Source organism: Actinia tenebrosa, unplaced genomic scaffold (assembly GCF_029948245.1).
Source record: "Actinia tenebrosa isolate PJP-AT-01 unplaced genomic scaffold, QUT_ActTen_1.0 PGA_scaffold6__47_contigs__length_16458017, whole genome shotgun sequence".
Lineage (NCBI taxonomy): Eukaryota > Metazoa > Cnidaria > Anthozoa > Actiniaria > Actiniidae > Actinia > Actinia tenebrosa.
Window position 1 is genome coordinate 15,053,823 of NW_028292583.1, and position 23,182 is coordinate 15,077,004.

Genomic DNA, 23,182 nt, shown 5'->3' on the forward strand with positions numbered 1-23,182 from the left:
TTCTTTAATTTTGTTTCTCGGAACAGAAACCTTGGCTACACATGTGTCATTGAAATAACGATCCTCCAGATCTTAATTAATTCTTTACTGACCTCGTTCACCGAATGTCATGACAGTATCTTATATACAGTAACATAGCCGATATATATATATTTTAATACAATTTAATTTTTCTTAAGAAAGTCGTGACATTAAACTTATGCGCATAAGTTAAATATTTTTCGAGCGAAATGCGATGTAATTCTTTTACTTTACAGAATAAAAATTTAGTTAAATTGCCAAACACAGTTGTCAACAAGGTTATAGCGCATTCCTTTTTCCAGACTAGGAGGCGGCACTCTGTTGGAAAGCACATTCCCTCTCTCAGTGTTCAGATTATTCTTTGGACTCTTTGCAGGAGTTTCCTGTGTAATTTAGTCAGTTTTGAGATAAAAACAAAATATTCTTTACTTTTACTTTCACAAGGACTGAAAATCGAAAACGACTTACTCACTGCACCTTTAACCATATGAACGGAGTAAAAAACAGTTTAGTAAATTGAATTCCTCTTGAATTCCAAATTAAATTTTTTATTTAAAGTTTTTCCTACAATTACAGGTTTTTCCCTTTGCAAACCGGTATTTAAACTGCCACTTAAGAAAAAGGAACAATGCCACTGTGTTACAAACCATCCCTTTAAAAGGACGAGGAATTTAGTTCATCGACGACTTAAGTTTTGCATTTCAACTACTGATCAATTTATTTTGATTCACTAAAGGAAAAAAAACGCTGAACAAACCAACACCAAAGTTAGTATTTATTATTCTTTCACCTTATTTTAAGTTCAAACAAGTAGTTTCCCAGAATGGCTTTTCTTTTCACTTTTTTAGTTTAATACAATTTTAGCCATAGTATGCATCTCAAATGCTTAATCAATTGAAACTTGAAACTCTGATAGTTCATCAGAGAACAAACTTGCAGCATCGGTAGATATACCGAACAGGGGCGTTGTCCCTGTCAGCTGTTCTTGTGAGATAGAAACTTGCCACGAACTGGCCATAAGGACAAGTGACTTGGTGTCTGTCAAGGTATTTGATTCGGGCGTTCGAATAGGGCTGCCAACTGGTTGCTCTGTTGTAGCAAACGACACGGGCACGGCTCACTCGTTTGTTTAAGGCAGAAAGGCGATGATGTAATGACCGTTCCCTGCTTGAAAGTGACTAAGGAAAAACGAAATTATCTTGTAACAATCAGCTGAAACTTTACTGAAATCATCTTTAAGGGCCTAATATAATCGCTGGTTTAAATACGTTATTTTCTGTTATTACATGATCGAAGATGAGTATGCGCACTGTAAGAAATAAGTGTTCTTTGTACATGATCGGCGTAAACATCTGGCGTCAGTTGTTGACGACCGCACCCAGCTAATAAATATTCAACAAAATCCTGTTTAATCGTGTTCATTCTTGTTCTTTCTTCGTCTTCAGCTTTTAAAATTTTCTTTTTTCTACTAATATAATATCTTGACATATTTGTCCTATGTTCTGGAATTCTCGCTTTCAGTCCTTAATATTTCTTTTTAGGTTTTGCATTTCATCGCCCTTTTTTCTATAGAATATTTCTTCTTTTACAAAAGCTCATTAAACACCAACTAAGGCGAAAACAGGAACTGAAAAAAAATGGTTTTGAGCCAGACTAATTTTTTGTGATATTTCATCTTTTAATTATAAAAATACCTGATATTGTTGTCGCAGATTTCCAAGTTTTCTGTCTTGCAAGTTGGTTTTAGTCCGCAGGTTCGTATAATTGTCTCTCAGCTTCTTAAGGAGAATGTAAACTAACGAGAGAAAATAGCGTCATCATTTAATTCTTATCACTAGTCGGCTGCGGACCCTTCTTAATAATAGGCAGATTAAGATTCCCGTTTTTCCTTCCCGCAAACGGCAAACGTGACCACGTTTTCATCGTTTCCCTACATTTCACTTTACATTTTTCAAACCTTCTTGACAAAGGCAAGTATTCTTTTGTTTATCGACTACTTGGAGATTTTTGCGATTCCTTTTCACTAATTTTAAAGAATTTTTTAATGGTCAACTGACTTTTCAAGTTTGCCGTAAATGAGAATTTTAAACTCTCTAATGGTGACTCAGAAACCACCTCTAGGTTGGTAAAACCAGAGCACAATTAACTCACAAATAAAATTAAAAATTACTCAGAATTTTGTTAGGTTTTACAAATTACTAAAATAAAAACTCTACTCGCATGTAATGCCAAATCAACCAGACATGAGTTTACTATCGCTAAGATAACTATTGAACGAGTGTATAGACAAAGATAAATGTTTATATTTATTTCAAATTAACTAATTGAATAATACTTAACAAATATATTGGGGACATTAAATGATAAGAAATGTTCATTTCCATAATATAAGAACAATTTTCCAAACTTACGAGGAAACTGGTAGACGTCATTGGCCCATCTTCCTCCAACTCCGCCCTGGCAGTTGTTCGCTCGTCCATACATGCTGTACGTGTGGTCAGCAGAAATACCAGAGAAGCAAAATCCGCCACTTTGGACAGCAAAGGTTGTATAACCTCCCTTCTTTGCAAGAGCGGCACACTTCTTCGTTGCCAGGTGTTTGGGAAACTTTCCTAGGAAATCAGGAAGCGCTCTTGCTTTCCAAGAGTCCTTGTAACAACCAAGGTGCTTGAATGGAGTAGCTTAGAATGAAAGCAAAATTGGGAATGAGAAAAAAGGTTGATTCAGCCCTTAAAAGAACGCTAAAATTTGAGAATGAGCGAAACCATATGATTTTTCTTGCGCGTTCGAGCTATTATGAATTTGTGAGTCGAGTTTGTGGATCTCTCCGTTCGTAATTCGAGGGTTTTTCTCCCGCACAAAGCCTAACTCGTTTAAGTATTAGACTGAAAATGAATCGCAAAAAATAAATAAATAAAATAGTAGCTTAACATTAAAATACATGGTAATACTAAAGAAATGGTTCAAACCTTGGACTGAATCTAGAGGAAACATAAAGTTTCCTAAAAAGAAAACGAAAGCCACAACAGATAGAGAACTCATTGCCATTGCCATCACACACTGGTCGCCTGTTCATCGAGTTTGCTTATTTGAACGAATGGTGAAAGCGGAAGTTTTCGTTACGAGTTTTTTCTTGTTTTCTTTGCTTTTATTATTACGAACAAAGAAAACGAGAAAAATAGATATAAAATAGAACAATTAATTAATGATGCTCACCGGAGGGGATCAACTTGCCGATATTTGCTATATTTCAACTATCATAATTTTATCCATTCCATATTCAAGAGCTTTTTATATTACTTTGCATGAAAACGGTTTGTCGTCATTCTCAAGCAACTCAAATATTTGATGAGCGTTCTGGTTTATATTATCAGACCATTTCTTGCATTATTTCAGTAAATATCCTACTGAAAAATAACTGATTTATCCTACTGAAAAACATTTTTTATGCCTTTAACAGTTTCAGTTTCCGCTTACCATTACCAATACTCTTTCTATGAATATAACAGCAGTATGCTATGAGAAAAATTTTTTTTTTCAAATACACTCAAAGGTGAGTGCTTTAGGCTAGTAATTTAGAATTCTATGTACTGATAAAGTTAATTAAATAGATGGCGTGACCAACGTGGAAAATTAAATATTTCGAATTCACTATGGTAACAATTTGCCTCATTGATGAGGGTGATGAGGAGGGTGCCAGTTAACTACTAACCCCATTGGCACCCTCAATTGGTCATTATTTTTCCAAAAACTCTCAATAGCCAAACTTACCATAGTTCGTTCGCGATCTTTCTGATTTTCAAATCAAATTTTTGTAAAATTTAAAAAAGTTGAACGAGACTTACCTTAAGTTGAAGTTCGACTGTAACTCCGCCTTGTCACCATGCAGTTTGCGATGATGCACATTTTTGTGAATCAGCTTTACCATATTGACAATCGAATATATAAAAATATATTTCCATTTTGAAGGTCCCTGTAGGAAATTAATATATTTATCAAACTCATGAATAATTCATGAGGAAAACACAACAGAAATCACGACCGTGAAGAGTGTTGTAAATCTGATACAAAACTGTGTTCATTTGCATAAACTTTAAGTTGGATTTTCTTGGCCATATTCACTTTAACGTTGAAAATTTTAGTGAAACACAAAGAAACTAACCTAGACGTTCGATAAGTCAAATACAGTATTCGTGTCCGTGTTGTATCAGATATATATCTGATACAATACGGCCACTCATACTGTATATATTACTTATATGTGCGATAATCTTTGCAATAGAGCGAATTCGTATATCGCACTTTTACATGCTAATGAATTTTGCTAATATTCAAATGAGCTGTTTTCGAACTAAATATAGCCTTGCAAATACTCCCACAAAACTTAACCATTCCAAACCCCAAACATTATATAAATGTATGCTAACCAAATAAGTGTTTTAATTATCGATTTGTTAAATAATCTCTTTAGATATTTTCAAATGAACACAATCTCTGTGCTGAACTTCAGCTCAGTACAATAGAAACATAACAGGCGTTGTTTGTCCTTCAAACATTTACTAAGCAAATTAAAGTCAACCCGTTTTAAACTACGTGGTTGTTGAGTAGACCAAAGTTTGCTGCAACGATTCAAGTTTCCTTTCACTATCATCAACACTTTTGTTTCACTTTTACCGTGCAGAGGATATGGGCAGTTCTCAGTGCAGTCTTTGGAACAACCGTATGCGTCTTTCAGCCAAAAATGTTGTTAATTCAACACAGATAGGCAGCAACCAACGTGGGTGTCTCCATATCTGAGATACCGCTTTAAAAGTTTTTATCTCTTTAAACACATGCTCTATTTTGACTCTTCTTTTCGATAGAGCTCGGTTGAACTTTCTGGCACGTCTCCTCCCTCTTTGGTTTAACAGAGGCATCTGACCTGCACGAACAGGTGTTAGTAGAGCTCCTCCATCAGGATAACCTTTGTCGCCCAACAGTTTAACACCTGGCGGTAAATCTAGGACTAAACCGGGCCCTATAGGCTGCATTAACCTATAAGCAGTCGCATCATGTGTGCTACCCAAGAAGCCAGCCTGAAGAAACCGAATATGGCCCTCATTATCCATTACCAATTGAGTATTTAGGCAGTGATAGTGCCTATGGCCACTGTAAAATGGTCGCTGAGGCTCCGCCAGAGGGCAATAAATCTCATGCGGGGTTGCATCTATAGCACCGACGGCATTTGGTAACTCTGGCCAGCTGCCCATTAGATTTCTCCACTCCGCGAGGTTCGGCCAGGTGATTTGATTTTGAAAATATCTCCACATTACTGGTAACGTCCTGTAAATAATGCGGATAACGGACGTAGGGTCTATATCAAACCACAGTGCTAAAGTGTCTATATGAGAATATTTACGTAACCACATCATCACAAGCAGAACTTGGTTAACTACGTTTATTTTCAGTCTCCTCTGGCGTACACGGGGTTGCCCGTCTAATCTTAAGTTCTGCAAGGTTGGGAGGATATCGTTCGCAAGTTTGAGAAACGACACAGGAGTTTCGCCAGTGTTCCGCCAGAAGAGGTGCGCTTACCTTGATATAAGAGAAAACACATCTCTACCACGAAATATTTCCCCGTGAAAATTCTCAAAAAGACGATGTTGTAAGGGAGACAGATTTTGTTGAGGTGGTGGCCTAATAAAGGCGACAAACAGCAATATCCAGGCGACTATATTTAAAAGAACTACTCGGACTTGCTGCGCATCCATGCTGCATGAACTGCTGAGCGAAGATGCGCATTCCAACATAAAACACGGCATTTTTCATGCCATTCGCACGTGAATCATCATGCGTGCGCTAAAAATTTGCATATTGCACTTGCTGTGTACGGAGCGAGAGGATTCATATTTACACTCAGCTGACGACTTTCGAATTTCTAATAAATGAATTGTTCAGCAAACGTGCCAGGTCAGTATCTAAACATATAACTTTTGTGTTGGTACTTTCGATATCAACCCTCAACCATACTTAGTTTGTTATTTATTACGAATTTTAGGTCCCTCCAAGAAAAGTCGGGTCGGAATTGGAGAGAAAGAAAAAAGTGTTGTTCTCGAATGTTACGACACTCTTAACAGCAAAGGATGGAAAGAGGTTGTCTTGACAGCACGACAGAAGATTGGAGAGATAGCAGCAAGCATGCCACAACACATAGTTAACCTGTATTTAACCCAAACAGACGAGTCTCTGACCAGACGCATGCAAAACATAATAAAAAGTGCTATGCAGCAGCCCTATGCCCCCGAGTCAGGAGAGATTGGAACGGAGAAACAACTTCTAGTTTCAAATCAAACAAGATATTCAAGAAAAATGCAACCAGATGAGAGAAGGGCTGAAGCCCTCAAGGTAAAGCTGGATCAGAATTTTGCTGATTCATCTCCTAGCGAAGACGAGAGTATCGAACCTTCTGCTAAGAAGAAGAGGAAGCTAGACACAACGAAAGAGGCTAACCTCGCACATGCAAAGATGTGCGAAAAAGCTATGAGCACGATGGAGAATGTTAATCAGCTTTTGCTGAAAGTAGACAAATACATCAGTGATCAGAACGGAACAAAACCCTAAACAGAGAGACTTTTCAAGTAAAAACTGTAGAAATTCGTCGAAGAAATGTAGAATGATTTATTTGAATGAATTGAAACTTTCATGTTTTGTTAATAAAATAATGGATATAAAATGCTCTAATTTCCCTATAACGTCAAACAGTTGTGCAGTGTTTCCAATTCGTGTCTTTTTTAATTATTGTTTTTGTATTTGAATATTAGCAGACCTCATTAGCATGCTAAAGTGAGTAGTATAGGGAATGGGGGTTCCAGCGCAATCTCAACACGGGCAAGACCCGTGTCAAAAATCCACCTACGGACAATCCCCACTCCAAGTGTGGTTGGGGGCAACAACGCAAATATGTTAGTCTATATATGGAGTGCGAAGAATGTAAGAGAACTTTTAAGAAAGAAGCGGATTTGAAAAAGCATTTGAAAATGAAGACGAAGTGTATGAGCAGTTATGATTGTGGATGTGGTAAGAAGTTTGAGACTAAGGTTAAATTGTTTTGGCATTGTCAGGACTGTGAGTACGACTACGACGACTTAAAAAGTGCTTGGTATTAGGTATAAAATATTTCCTATTATATAGATGGAATCCCAAAGCAACTTCAGCACGGTGTCAATACCCGGTAACGGTGAGATTGACGTTAGACAGTTTTGGCGTCAGTCAGAAAGGAAGGTTAAAAGGACTCTCCGAAAAGGTATAGAAGAATTAGGAGCCCTGAAAGCGAGCATAATGGTAGAAGTAAGTTTGTCAAAAGACGAGGTAATGACGACAGCAATGTTGCGATCAAAGTCGTTAGTGATATTAGAATCCACGAATCTGGATAGGTCACTCAGTGAAGCCTTAGAAGCAATAATGGAGTCGCTGTCTAACTACACGAAAGAAGGATCGGGTTGGACAGTAGAGGAGGTTGAAGGAATAGAGATAAGTATAGCCAGGTACGTACCCATACGAGGGGGGAGTTACGTACCGCTACCAACGTGGGTAGAAAGGAAGAAGGCTATTGTAAACGTGAAGAATGAAGACAATCGATGCTTTATGTGGGCAATCAGGTCTGCACTGTATCCAGCAGAGAAGGATCCCTGTAGGACAAGTAAGTATCCCACAGATGATTTAGAGTGGGACGGTGTGGAATTTCCCATGCAGTTGATAGACATCCCCATATTTGAGGAAATAAACGATCTAGCAATTAACGTTTACGGAGTCAGAGAGCAGACGATAGTACCGTTAGTTCTGTCAAAAAGTAAAGGAGAGCGCGTACATTTATTCTACCACGGCGGACACTACTCATGGGTTAAACACATTAGCAGACTATTCTACAGACATACTAAGCACAAAGGCAAAAAGTACTTCTGTGACTGCTGCTTGCTGTCATTTACATCCTTAAATACCCTAAAGAAACACGATGAGATCTGCCGCGGAGTCGAAGAAGTGGCGCAACGGATCCAGATGCCCACCAACAAAGAGCTTTCATACGCAGACCATCAAAAGCAGATGCAAGTGCCTTACGTGATATATGCAGACTTCGAAGCGTTGATAACTAAGGAAGAGCAGAAACGTGGCACCACGAATAAGGTAGGATTACACGAGATCTGCTCCTTTGGTTACATAGTAGTCAGATCAGACGGTAAAGCAAACCCTCCTGTGATTTACCGAGGTAAGAACGCAGCTAATGAGTTTCTAGAAGCATTGCGAGAAGAGGAGGGGGAGATTAGAGAACAATTAAGACGTCCAAAGAAGATGGAATTTACCAAAGAGAACCAGGAGGCTTTTAACAAGGCAAAAAAATGCCACATTTGTCAACATACGCTTCTTCAGTTTGGAAGACGAGCCAAGAAAGCGTGGGATGAAGATGGAAAGTATCTAGGAGAAGCTCATTTTAAATGCGGGAAGTATGCTAAGAAAGGTGAGAAGCCGGGAAAGCCCTCCACGCACTGCATTCACTGCCACAAAGCATTTGTTGAGGATTTCTATGTGGATAAGGTTAGGGATCACTGCCACATCACGGGTAAATACAGAGGAGCGGCTCATTGGAAATGCAATATAAACTTCAAAGTAAATCCAGACATGGAGATTCCGGTGTTCTTTCACAACCTCCGCGGTTACGACTCCCATTTGCTACTACAAGGAACAGACGGCTCCGACGTCAAATGCATACCCAACAACAAAGAGCGCTACATGTCCGTAACTGTGGGTAAGCTAAAGTTCTTAGATTCGCAGCAGTTTATGGCGGACTCCTTAGCAAACCTCGTAAAGTATAACACCAACTTTCCCATTTCCAGTCAATACGGCGCGGAAAGGAAAGGAGTCTACCCATACGAATACATGGACTCCTGGGATCGATTCAAAGAACCCCTACCACCCAAAGATCGCTTCTACAGCACCCTAAACGAGTCTGGTATAAAGGATGAGGAGTACCAGCATGCGTTAGACGTGTGGGAAAAGTACTCTTGTGAGAACATGGGGGACTACCACGACATCTACCTAAGGTCTGACGTAGTGCTGCTTGCAGATGTTTTCCAAAGCTTCAGAAAGATGGCTATGGAATATTACGGATTGGATCCCGCTAATTTCTACACGGCTCCTGGGCTCAGCTGGAGTGCTTTGTTAAAGAAGACAAATGCGCAGTTGGATCTCCTAACGGAGTACGACATGTATCGGTTTATGGAAGACGGTATTCGTGGCGGCGTATGCGGACCCAGCCGACGTTACGCCCGCGCAAACAACCCCTTAGTAGAGCACGACCCAGAGAAACCAACCACATACATTTACTACCTGGATGCGAATAACCTTTATGGTTGGGCAATGTCACAGTACCTACCTGTGAGAGACTTCGAATGGGATCCAGTGAAGCCGATAGACTTCTACATGCAGGTAGGAAAGGAGGAAGACAAGGGTTACGTCTTAGAAGTGGATCTGGAGTACCCAGAGCGCCTGCACGACGAACACAATGAGTTCCCCTTAGCACCAGAAGCGATAGAGATACCATTTAAGCAGCTAAGTCCGCTGCAAAAGCAAATGTGCCCTGGTTACAAACCGTACAGGAAACTAACTATGAACCTGATGGATAAGAAGAAGTATGTGGTACATTACCGCAACCTGCAGTTCTACGTGCGACACGGAATGCGCGTAGAGAAGATCCACAGAGTCCTAAAATTCACGCAGGAACCCTGGATGCGCCCCTACATTGACTTTAACACGCAAAAGCGTACCGCAGCGAAAAATGACTTCGAGAAAAACCTCTTCAAACTGATGAACAACAGCGTGTTCGGAAAGACAATGGAGAACATCCGCAAGCGCGTAAGCGTAAAAATAGTCAGCACCAAAGAGGAAGCAGAAGCATACGTGTCACAGCCAGGCTTCGTTAGATACGTAGAAATGCTGAACTTCTACGTGATTCACATGAAAAAGGCAAACCTCTTACTAAACAAGCCCGTTTACACAGGCTTTACGGTGCTGGATCTATCGAAGCTGCTTATGTACGAGTTCTACTACGATAAGCTTAAGCCAAAGTACGGAGACCGCTGTCGCCTCCTGTACACAGACACCGACTCCCTAATTCTAGAAGTGCAAACGGAAGACGTTTACAAAGACTGCCTCCCCGACATAGACGAGTACGACACCAGCGGTTACCCGAAGGAGCACTTCCTTTACTCTGCGAAGAATAAGAAGGTAATTGGGAAGATGAAAGACGAAATGTTAGGAAAACCCATCGTGGAATACGTGGGTCTGAAACCAAAGATGTACAGCGTGCTAAAGTTAGACGGCGTAGAAAAGAAAGCTAAAGGCGTAAAAAAGTATGTGGTTAAGAAGGACATTACGCACGAGTCCTACCTCAACGTATTACGAACACGCAAGGAACAGCGGCATAAGATGAACAGCCTGCGCAGCTATGGTCATCAGATACATAACGTCACGCAGGAGAAGGTGTCACTGTCTGCATTTGACGGTAAGCGATGGATGTGTGATGACGGAGTGCATACGATAGCATTCGGACATCACACGATAAGCAGTTCTTCTTTGACGAACCCACGCGTGGGACCATCATGAAGATAATACAAGATGGGCTGACCCTTCTTAGCTATCGCACTTCGGATCTGGTAAGTTTCCAAAGACCAATTAGGATCCGTAGCTCTTTTGGATCCTCCTTCTAATTCACCCGGCTCATAGAGATATCGAACCGTGACATTACCTAATTTCTTTTCATGGGGGAAGACCGCCCTCGAACTTCTGACGTAGGACTTGTGTTCCACGTGTTTCTTTTTTATGGCATCTCTGGGTTTTATTCCTGTAGCCCTGGCCGCCTCGTTGTTCAAAGCCGCGACGACCTGGGGGAGCCTCTGGGTCCATTCCCTGTTGCGTTTGGAGGGATCTTCCAGCTCTTTCCAATACTGGTACCCAAAGAGGCGCTCGGCCAAGGTCTTATTGAATCTTTCGACGATGCTCTGACCCCTGTGGTACTCTGCTTTAGCTCTCCTAATCTTAGTGCTGTGGTCTTTCAGGGTCTTAGTAACCACGCCCATAAACTCTGTTCCCGCATCCACTTGCAGCAGCTTAGGCCATTTCAAGACGCGCTTATAAATCCTACCTAGGGCTTCTGCGACTTCCCCAGAATCCTTGCTGGTTATGGGTTCGGCGTCCTTATATCTGCTTGCGATATCAACTACGGTCAAAGCGTACCTATAGGTCTTCTTTCTCACTTTGTCGTGCGGCAAGAAAAGCAAATCCGCCTGATGAACTTCATTGGGGGTATTTACGGTGAAGCTGGGCCTGGGAATGTACTTAGGCACGGGAAGATAAACCTGCCAGAGGGTTTGTTTTTTCAACCAGTTCTTAGCCGTTTCGTCTGATACCCTGGCCGCGGTCGCGAGTTTCTTGATAGCTGACGCTCCTCTCCAATAGCCTTCCGGCCCATAGTAAATCCTTTTAAGTTTGTCCTCTACGCGGCCCATTATATGAATTCCAAAACAAGATTGATCTTACGTCCATTAAAATCCACCGTCTTTCCGTCCACTTTAATGGTAATGTTTATGCTTTCTACCAAATTAGATAAGTCATAGCTCAAAGAAATGGGAGTGTATTCTACTGGGTCAAATGGATTACCTTTGGGTAGAAACTTGGACATAAGAGAAGACTTTTCTCCATTGTTGTAACTATGAACCAAATCGCAATAGACTTCGTAAGAGGATGCGACTTTCCATTTCACATCATATGTACTGCCGCTATTTATCGTGGTACTAGTAAGACCTAGGAGTTCTACCAATGAACTGTCCTTTAGATTGGCGCTTCCACTATTTTTCTTGAATTTCATTTCATGGGGTAATCCTGTGGTAAGAGTATATCCATGCTTTGCTAGCTCCTTAGCCAGTGTTATGGGGGTGTAATGGGAATCTGGTATTTTTGGTTTGGTGCCGGAAGTTCCGATGACAAAGCCATTAATTAAATTATACCAAGAATTGTACAAAGAGCAACTAACCAACCGAACCTTACAGGCTTTGATGGGGGGATTCAAATAAGTAGTAAAGTTATTCTTGTCGCTTTCCAAAAAGACGATCATTATATTAGATACGCCAAAGCCACGCCTCCGGCCAGCCCTGCGACTCCTACAAAGACCAATTCATTGTCTTTTTGTTTCTTAGAAGGCTGGTAGTAATTCTTGAACTGAGGCTTTCTTAACCCCGTTAATGTCGCGGGGTGCGCTTGCGCATAAAGTTTAAAGGCGTAGTCTGTGTTTTCGAAGTTCTTGTCTGCCTGCATTTTGTCTTGGTAATTCTTATCCAACCAATCCCTGTAAGCTTGTCTTTTTTCATTCCAAGCTGCAACGTCCCTTTGATATTTCTCCAGCGCTAAGTCGTGTCTCTTTCTTTCGGCGGCCAGATTTCCGCTGCGATCACCTCTAACTAATCTATCCAAATATTGACCACCATAATTAGCCCCTGTAAATGCTAAAGCTGCAATGACTCCACCTGCGACTAAGCTAACCATTATACATTAGGTAGGTACTTTTCCTTCCGTAGGTAATCCTTTACCATGATAGCCCCGCCTACGGCAGCGGTCATTTTAGCGAAATTAGCGAAGCTCTTGCTTGGGTCTTCAGTAAAGTCTTCTTTGAGCACTTTCTTACCTACCCAACCAATACCCGCAACAATAGAAGTAATGATAGCTGCTTCTTCAACAGTTTTCAACAACGCGGTCGACATTATATTACAAAGCGAGAAGGTTATTACTCCATTTCAGGGATCTTACTTTTTCTAACCTCCACAGGCGCGTGATATGTTGCGGCCTCCCACTTTACTTTTGGCTTCGTAGCCCGCCATTGTAAGTAAAGGCTGCCTGCTGCTATAGCAACTCCTAACGCGCCGATGACGTATCCCGGATTAATAAAGGATTCCTCTTCTTTTTCCTCCACCTTTTCCTCTTTCTTTGCTTTGTTCTTCCTGTTCATCTCCGCGAGCTTCTTTCCGGCAGCGACTCTGCCCGGAGATTTAGCCTTGGTAATCTTGGTATCTTCTACGGGTGGTTGTTCTTCGGTGCCACTCATCTTATATTAAGGGACTTGAAGGACTTGACAACGACTTGACAACGACTTGACAATGACTTGACAACGACTTGACTAAGTACTTGAGGTGACTTGACAACGACTTGACAACGAGTTGACTAAGTACTTGAGGCGACTTGATCAGGTACCTCAGCAAGTGCTGCCTGGAAGACCTTTTCGACTTCTCTGTCCTTCTTGAAGTCCTTCCAAGATGTTCCAAAGGAACCTAGTACCTCCTTCAAGTCGACGTGCTGAGCTACGTGAAGTGCCGCAGAGGCGACTGCCATTAACTTACCGCACTTCAAAGACAACCACCCACAGGTTATCTTAAGTTCTTGGGATATGACATAGTCATCTCTTATGTCCTTCCGCAGTTGCTCCACGTCGTCTATAGGCAGTGCAAGTCCAAGCAATTTAGTTGCAAGTCGGATAGCGGAGTCTGCGACGGCGTCTGTGGTCTTACTTGCGAGGGCAGCCTCGTACCTCTTATGGAACTTTTTGACTTCCTCTTCCGACAGCTTATTAACCTGCTCATGGGTAAGTTCCTTGCCTATCATTTCTTTGCACTTCCCAGAAGACACAAGGATGTTAAGTTGTTCCTTGAGGTTACTTTCATCTAACTGTGTGGGGACTTCATCTATGAGCTGCTCAATGTCCATATATGTTAACGTCATACGGAAACCTCAAAGAGAAGATCATTTTGGAATGTTGGTGCGTTTTTAAATGCCGCATGTATTCGTGCAGCTGTTCCTTGGATATCTCACCGCCGTAGTCGCTTAAAATGGTTTCCAGGTCAGACTTACTGGGTGTATAAAATACTACGAGAGAGCCTATGTTTTCCCTAAAGGGTTTAGAGACACTGGTAAGCTGCTGGGAAAGCAACCAAACGCTGATATTGTCGTGTCTGCCGCTGAAAGCGAGCTTCACTAATTCGGAGGTGCGCTTTTTTACGTCGTCCCCGCAGGCAATGTCATCCAGTATGAGTAAAGTCTGTGTATCTTTAGGGAATTGCTTGTGCCAGAACTTCAAATGACTGGATAACTCGTTAGGGTCTAAAATATCTACGAAGAAGTCGTCATCTTTCACTCCTATGCCCGTCCAGGTGCGGTTATTCACGTAGGTGGGACAAAGCAGCACGATATAGTCAAAGCGGTATCTAAAGGATCCTAATAGCTGCTCCACGATGAACTGGGTCTTTCCGCAGCCGGTGGGTCCTACTATCAGAGCGTTACAAGGAATATGGTTCGGATCCATTATATATACGATGGAGCCAGTGGAAGCAGTGCAAAGAATTGTCGCCGACGCAAAAGATAAAAGAGACACCATAGAAATGCAAAGGGAAGAGATAGACCGGTTAAAAGAGCGCGTACAGGAATTGTACGATGAAATGTGCAGTCTGAAGCGTGCAGAACGGTTTGGCGCGCTTTTGACAATGGCGGGCTGGGCTAAGGAGTCCATTAAGGACTTCATTCGATATCCCCCATAGATATATGGACTGCATTACGTGCGAACTACCTGCTGACTGCATCATCGTTACCCCTCCGACGCCTCGTAAGAAACACAGCTGCTGTCACTGTAATAAGGTATTCTCTGAAGAAGACTTCGTTGGACATTGGTGTCCCGCGGATACTAAAGCACAAAGGACTTTAGACGACGTTCGAGAAGAGTAAGAGGTCGCAAAGAAGATCTTACTAAGCCCCAGCAAGAGGAATTAGCATAGGTCTTTCTTTTTTATTGTTATTTTGTTAAATGCTGCAAAGAGGTCTCAAGTAAGGGTCTATTTTTTATTGTTATTTTGTTAAATCATCACGATCGAAGAATGGTTAACATGATTATCTTTTTGCTGGTTTCAACAATGAGAAAGAATGATACCTCATCTTTTAATGGGGGCTTAACAAAATAACAATAAAAAATAGACCCTTACTTGAGACCTCTTTGCAGCATTTAACAAAATAACAATAAAAAATAAGGTGTATATAATGGAGTGCATGCGATGTAATAAATCTTTCAGCAGTAAGCAGCGACTGCAATACCATCTTTCCAAGAAAGTCTGTCAGAAGACGATCAGCACTGTTTGCGGTGACTGCGGTAAGGAACTGTCCACCATACAAACCCTACGATATCACCGCGAGCATAGAGTCTGCCTTAAAGACCATTGCCACCGATGCGATGAACCTCTCTTTGAAGAGAACTGGCATAAATACCGCTGCCGACGTTACCACCTCGAAGAAGTCGTCTGTGAAACCCACGGCGATTTAGCAGAGCGATGTTGCCCCCTTGAAACCAGCCGGGCTTTAGTGCAGCGTAAGAAAGAAATAGACCAAGATTTTGTCTGCTTTGACGACTATGAAGGCGTAAGATGGGAGAACCGAGAACACTGGGACGGCATCTGTGACAAATGTGGCTGTCAACGTAGCGAACAACATATTTGGTGTTGCCTGTACGAAGGTCCCAAGCCTTTAGACCATTACCTTGCAATACGAAAAGAATGGTCTAATATATGATGTTACCTTACGTCGCAGCGTTCGCAGGAGGAGCCTTGATTACGATATCGATTGATTTCATGTCGGAAAAAATGAGGTCCGACGTAGCAGACCAATACCTAGAAGCCCATGAGGACGACTAATCACACAATGGATTAGCCTCCGCCTTTCTTTCAACGTCGAACTTCCATCGACCGTTGACTTTACCATAGCTACGTACGTGAGTGTACTCTTCGCCTTGCAGTACGTACCGTACGCAGTCAGGAGCCCATAAACTGTACTCTTGGCCGCCGTCTAAGAGGACCAACCTTAAACGGTTAATGTCCTCGAAGACGACGTAATTTTTTATTTTGTATGAAATGCCTTGTATTAATTCGCGCCAGTGAGTTTGTTCAACTATCATTATATTTATGAAATATCTTTCGGTGCGTTTGTAGCGTCTCCTGTGACTTGAAAGCCTTAACGCAGCCAGGACAAGGTATGCGAATGCCGTCGACGTAACGGTCGATTTCCCTGCAGATCAGATCGTAATCGTTGCAAACCATCGTAAGATAACCATTCATTTCATATTGCGTCAATACCGCTTTTTGTTTGTCGGACAATACGCCGTTACCCTTTGGCGTCTTCAGCTCCAGACATAACCCATTGTACTTTTTATGGGAGTTAAGAATTAGGATGTCGGGTTGACCTGCCTGGTAGCCCTTTTGCCAGCACGTTATCCTTTTACTGGTGGTATCTTGCAATTCCCCGAGTCCAGGTGCTAATAACAGCGTAGGGTGAAACCGGCGTATGTAATCGATGACCTTCTTATGTAAGTCAAACTCATTCTCGATCTTGAAGACCAACTTATTTGAACCATCCAACGAGTACTTCCCCGTCTTCCTTAACGTAGGTAGGACATCCTCGAAGACCCAATCTTGGAACGACTCTGCCGTTGGCAGTTTGGAGCTGAATATCAATTGATACAAACCAGATTCCGTCACGTACAGGGATTGTGGGTGTGAACCAGAAGGGAGGCGATTCACCTCTATTCTAAATTCACTAAGCCTCTTCTTATGCTTATCCCGCACGTGGACTTTAATAGCATCTTTGGTGTCTGCGTAACCTAATGCCTTTGCTACCTCTTTCGCCTTAAAGTACAGCTTGTCGCTTTGCACTAGGCATTGCAGTTTAGTTTCGTTGTTTTCGAATACGCGGAGCATATTATACGTAAGGGATATTTTTATCCTCAGTCATCCTAGTACGCAACGCTTTTTAGCTGATTCATTTCCACGCTTAGCTGCGCGTCTGAGACTACGAAAATGTATGCATTTATCTTAGTAGTATCGCTGGCGTCTTTGGTGCGCTTGATCTCCAACGTAATGCCGTCCTGGGTATTTATCAGGCGTAAACCCTGTCCATGTAGGTCTTCGTCGTTCGTCGTGCGCATGTCGATCCACAGCGCATACTTATCCCTAAAGAATTCCTTTGGGCCAATTTGGTCACCAAACTTACGCGCGACTTCCCGGTACATGTCCTCAGGCTTTATCCCTTGTGAGTAAACCTTATTAGGCACTCCGTTAATGCTAACGCCTACGTTAGTGATGTTAGGATTAAAGAACGCCTCGGAGTCGCGCAATCCTGCCGTGTATGTCTTTGCGAACAGCAACATTATCCCTGTAAGGCTGCGCCTGGGAAGGTTAATGCTTTGGTTGATGACCTCTTCGACGTTATTTGTAAAGCTGAACGTCTTGTACATCACGACGTGATCGTAAAGGAAAGCCTTCCCGGAGCTGTATTCCATACCGGCGCTACGTGCTAAGTCTTCGCTGTATACCGTTTCATACTGCAGCTCTAAGTTAGTAACGGAGTATGGGTGGACGGCTGAGGAACTTACGTCCTTTCCCTGTAGGATGTTCGTAGTGTCTGCTAGGGTTACTTCGAACTGTAGTTCGCTTAGCTGCCTTGGGTAGTATGCGCCGTGGTTCGTGATAACTTCGAAATCTAATGGAACGACATATTTAGTGCCATAAGCCGTCTTTATTTCGTCTTCTCCTGAGGCGCCAGAGGTTGCGCTTCTTACCTTGCGTATGGCTTCACTGGCGATTCCCTGCTCTATCCTTTGCGCGCGGTCAAATGCAGTCAACCATAAGTCTTTGTACGTGGTATACAAATCATACCTGTTTAAGTCCAAGAGGGATTCCCCCGCGAACTTCACCCGCATCTTTGAGACAATGTTGCGGCCAAGGTCGTTGACAACGTAACGCGCGTCCGCAGTGCTTGGTTGTATTGCTAGGTCAAACCTTAACGCCAGGGTACCAGGAACCAATACTAGGTTATCCGTTAGGCGGGGCACGCCTACGTACAGGGTTTCCCCTGGCTTAGCGCTAGAAGGCGTGAATGTAACCCGGTGAAAGGTGCGTTCTGCTTTCAGTCCGCCAACCTGCTTAGGTAATACGTTGGGGTTTAACTTTGAGCTTATCATATATAATGGAAGTAGAAGGTGATTCTGATCCCCTTACCGAAGAAGGTCAAGTCGACATTAACGACGAAGAATACGACGCATGGACTAAAGGCGCGGAAACCGACCCCCTAATCTACGACATGGCTCTAGAAAACAAGTATGGTAATAGATGGAAAAGCTTCAAGGCCGCCTTGAATCGCATGTGGCAATCAAAAAACCACGGCAGCCCCGTCCCTGAGTACTTGGAGCTTCAAAACATAGAGCAGCCTGAGGCAGCCGCGCGGGAAACTGTAGAGTGGGCAACGCAAGAGCTAACGCAGCGCTATTCCCACTTCGAGGCCGACGACGTAAGGCTCACAGAACGCGGAAACAAAGTACTCATAAGCGTCCAAGACTTGAGATTTCCTGACAAAGACCGCTGGACGAAACCGCAGCCCCTTTTCGACGACAATGGTGAAGTTAGGGGTGACGTGGCAAGATTAAAAGGCTTTCAACTAGCTACCCGAAGCGCGTTAGAAAGGTTGGCAGCCTTGAATGAAAAGGTTGCGTTAGAAAAACGCGTCGAGGAACTGCAAGAAACGTTGGAAGAAAGGGAGGCAGATTACATGAGGCAAAACCGACTACTTCTCGATGCTCAAAAGAGAGAAGTTGATGACAAAACCCAAAGAATAATAGAAATTAGAGGACAAAGAGACAATGCCCTACGCGATAGAGACCAAGCCCAAAGGGCTTTCGACCTCACCTTACAGGAGTTAGACCTGACAAAAGAGGAAGCTAAAAACTTGCATATCACCATATCCGGCTCTTTGGAGGAACGGCGGCAGTTGGTTGCCGAAATTAACACTAAAGAGGAGCAAATCCGGCAAAGAGATCAGGCCATCGAAGACCTGGAGAGGCAAATAGAGCGGCAGCAAGAAGTAATCGAGGACCAAACTCGTACCGAGGAAGAAAGGGAAGCAGCTCAAAGGGAATCAGAAACCCTTCAGGTACACCTTGCGGAATTACAAGCGCAAAAGGAAAACCTGGAAAAGGAGCTGGGGCTTACCACCAAGGAAAAGGTAAAAAGAGCCCTTTTGAAGTATGGTCTTCCGCTGGCATTCGCGGTCGCTATTTCGAGCGTAGTAGGGGTAATCCTTAACGCGCTTAAGGCTACAGGCGCGGGCGTAAAGAAATTAGGCAATGGACTAACGGACTTGGGAAAAAAGATGGCAGCCGGCTTGCCTGGGCTGCTGGGTTCGGTTGTTTCCTTGGCACTTAGGGCCGGCGGAGAACTGTTGAAGTTCGTGGGGAATAACATTTGGATCTTGGTTGTCGCTATTGGGGTGGTACTCCTGAAGAAGCTAGGTCGATGAAGGGACCTTGGATTTCCTGTCCTTAGAATTGCTGCGCTCTTTCCGCGTCCTTGATTGAGGATGATGAAAGATAGTATTTGCGCCGCCCTGATAATTTGGGGCTAGCGGCAGCACGCTCATAGTGGAAATGGGTTTATGACTCCAAACCGCATCGATAATATTGCTACCCACGCCAATGCTGTTTATCCTTGCGCTGCCCGGCGTCGACCCATCGTTGCTACCGTCATCAGGAAATATTTGTAACTTAGCATATTTACAATTAATTACCATATGAAACGTGACCGGCGTCAGATCTTCTCCGCTAAATTTGTTTGGCTCCATCGAAAAGTGGGTCGCTCTTCTGCTGTTCGGGGAAGTTCGATAGGGGGGCAAAGGCTCGTCATTCTCATCGACAAGCCTAAACCCCACATTCGCGCTCATTCCCGTGTTAATGCTAATGGTGCAAATGACTAACGCAGGACCTCCAACTTCAACCCACATTCCCATATCAAACCACTCATGCCTTGCGTACTCCTTTACGTCTAAGTAGTGAACGTAATGCGTTTCACTTAAATGCGGATTCATATAATTTAAGAATCACAGATTCTCACAGGCTTAACACTGTAAGAGTGCTGATGGTCGCGTGATTATAAGGTCGATCTCTTTGATCTTCTATGCTATTTATGCACGCCGACGCCGTGTCATCTACGCGTATTTGCATCTTTACCTTCCCATGGCAATCAGCAACCATGTGAAAAGTCCAAACCGAGAGATTTTCGGTGCTGGTGTCGGGCGGCTCTACCGAGAAATGTGTAGGCTCTCTGTTGTTTGTCTTCGCGCGCATGGGCTGTAATACTCCATTGTCGTCGCAGAAACGAAATCCTACGTTTGCATCACTCGCCGTACCAATGCAAATACTGCATATTATCAACTTCTTTCCTGAGTAGTTCAAATTCACGGACATGCCCGTGACATCAACCCAAGATGCTTGGGTGTATTTTTTCTCACCTGTGTAAGTCGTATAAACACAATCTACTCCAGCTACGTAGGGGTTGTTCATCGCCATATATAATAACTCAGACCAACACCCGCGGCTGCTAAGCCGGCTTTTAGTAAGTTATGGTCGTATTCCTCGGGTATCGTAGGCATAACATGGACCTTCTTCGATGGTTTCTTAACTACGGGTAGCTTCGCTTCGTGTGACTTCTTTGGCTTCTCTACGAAGTGAGGAATGTTCCTAAGAGTGTCAGAGTTCACGTCATTCACCCCAAACTTCATATCCTTAGTAGCTCGCTGCAGCTTGTTGTTATAACCCACAACGAAATTGGTGTTAATAACCAAATTACTTGGCATTAACCAACAACCAGGCGACAAAGCGTAATCCAGTCGCACTTTAGACTGCTGCACCGCTAATTGATATCTCTGCACCGATTTAGATATGTCATTTTCTATTATTGCAGACTCAAATAAAGTTAGGAATTCTTGTTGCGTTTCCTGTGAAGCGCCTTGGGATCCAACAATGGGGTTGCGGGTATTTACCTGCGCTCCCAGGATGCAGTACACGAATGCTTCTATGCTACGGTTAATCCTGGCTAGGTTTCTTAGACCTTTTCCTTTCATTAACACGAACGGATCCCAAGTGCCGGGGTAGTTTGTTTGAATTCTAGTAATTAATGAATTATTGCCCTTATCACCACCCATATCGCTAAACTCCAACTCATCACTTGGATATTCCTGATGCCCGTAGTCGGCTGGCTTCTCACCATTGACACCCCAAACATAAACTATGCCTAGTCCATGCGTCTTACCCTCTTTGTAACGAAAATCTTTTTGCTGTGGTTTGAACTCATTAATTAACCTTTCCAGGGCAGCGGCGTCATATCGGTTATTCATTGGATCAAATGCCTTATCTCCCGGTAAAGGTACATTAAGCTCCTTCAACAGCCTCCTAACCGTAAAGGCAACGTGAAACCGCATAAATGAAATGTGGAACATGTCCGCGGCAACGCCACAACCTTTAGTGGCGGCCCAGACAGCAAAGTTTAACTGCTGCGGCCAATATCGCATATTGGACCCTGCTAACCATTCCCTGACCTCTTTACCCGACGTATGCTTTAACATCGTATCCCCATAGATATTCCTTACTACTACATCAAATGATTGCCTACCCACTGAAATCTTCAGGAACGTTACCATCGTTTCAAAGTCGTTTACACCACCTTCAGCATCGTAAAATGGGTAATCTTCCGTGGTTAACAATAAGTTTCTAGGAAAACTGGGCGCTTTATGTACGGGTGCCTCCTTCGTTATTGGCAAATGCTGTGCCTTTTTCCTCTCCTCATGCGGCTCCAAGTCCGTATTGCTGTACATTCTTTCGCCGTTATAGTAAATCCCATTGGGTCTTCTTTCGAACTTACTAGGGTCTGCATGCGGAAACATCTTCCTAAAGGCTCTCCAGTTAGCATAGTTACGTTTGTCGCCATGAGGCCACTCCTCAATATCATTCCCAAAAGCGTCGTACATTAGTATATATAATGGATGTTATACCTTCAGCACCTCCACTTTATCCTGATTTACCTAGGGAGGGACCTAACGAATTAAACGCTGAAAACTTTAGGCTCAACAAAGCAAACTTAATCCTGGCTTACTTGGAAGGGCAAGCGAAACACTACGAAGAGGTCAGGAAAAAGTACGCCAGAGCCCGAAGCATACTACATAAAATCGCGATAACTTCCGGGTCCATGTCCGTGGCGTTAACAGGCACTGGCGTTGCTACCTCGCTCACCGGACCTGGAATAGTCGTCGGTGTTCCTTTGGCTAGCGTCGGCGCCGTCTGCGGTATTATTTCGGCTGTTACAACAGGCGTTATGAAACATTTGTCAAGCAAAATATCCAAGCATGACACGACAATAGCTCTGTCAAGGGCTAAAGTAAATACGATCATTGACCTTGTCTCAAAGGCTTTGCGTGACAGAAAGATAGACGACGTAGAATTCTCGCTTATCTTAGCCGAAGAGGAAAAGTACGAGAAATTAAAGTCGGGCATAAGGAATAAAAAAACAGTCGTAAAAGATCTTTCCGAGGAATCTCGCAAAAAGATCTACCAAGAAGCGAAAGAAGAGCTTCAAAGAAAGCTTGCTCAGTAAACATCTGCTTTGAAAAGAGCGTGACAGGATTTCGTTTACATATCGAACGACAGTCTGGAAATTACGCGTAATCTTATGACATAAGATGAGAAATTACGCGTAATATAAATTATTTAGCGAATTATTACGCGTAATATAAATTATTTACATGACCTTATTTGGCGAATTATTACGCGTAATTTCTCATCTTATGCCATAAGATTCACTATCTTCTTGGAATCCATCCTAAGAGGGGGTGGTTGGGGTCGATTTCGTGAAATATTTCGTAGATTACGTCAGGGTAATAAGGAATATCCTTATCCAGCCGACAAAACATCCACTCGGCTTTTGTCATATCAGAAACCTCAGGAATAGACTTACCGGTAATTTCAGACAAAAGATAGGGAATAGCTTTGTAATATTTCCCTAGCTTTAATTTTTTCAGCGTTTTCCGTAGGCTTTGTGGCGTTGGCTCTTCTAAGTGGTTTATAATTCTTTCCATTACTTCGTCGTCTAAATATACCGGCCGTTGACCTTGAATGTGACTCATCCAGTCTCTGAAGTATTTTATTCTTTTGTATGGCGTCTTCTTACGGCCTCCGTTGGAATAATATTGTTCCCTGGTAGCACAAGGCACGGCATTACGAATATTTTTA

General features: G+C 42.9%; 1 protein-coding gene across 1 annotated transcript; it reads right to left on the reverse strand.

Moving 5' to 3' along the window:
• Positions 1-553: 553 nt before the first annotated feature.
• On the reverse strand, positions 554-3,114 carry LOC116308819 (uncharacterized). The gene is made up of 4 exons (XM_031719318.2): positions 2,991-3,114; positions 2,433-2,702; positions 1,716-1,816; positions 554-1,199 (listed from the first exon to the last, which is right to left on the reverse strand). The coding sequence occupies exons 1-4, from the start codon at positions 3,073-3,075 to the stop codon at positions 942-944; spliced, it is 714 nt and encodes a 237-aa protein (XP_031575178.2). The 5' UTR covers positions 3,076-3,114; the 3' UTR covers positions 554-941.
• Positions 3,115-23,182: the final 20,068 nt, after the last annotated feature.

Bases quoted from the DNA above. Each gene is read 5' to 3' on its own strand.
- LOC116308819 (XM_031719318.2), bottom strand. From the start codon at position 3,075: ATGGCAATGGCAATGAGTTCTCTATCTGTTGTGGCTTTCGTTTTCTTT. The intron at 1,817-2,432 runs GTAAGTTTGGAA...TTCTCTCGTTAG, and splicing joins TGACGTCTACCAGTTTCCTC to TTTACATTCTCCTTAAGAAG. The intron at 1,200-1,715 runs GTATTTTTATAA...GTTTTTCCTTAG, and splicing joins ATCTGCGACAACAATATCAG to TCACTTTCAAGCAGGGAACG.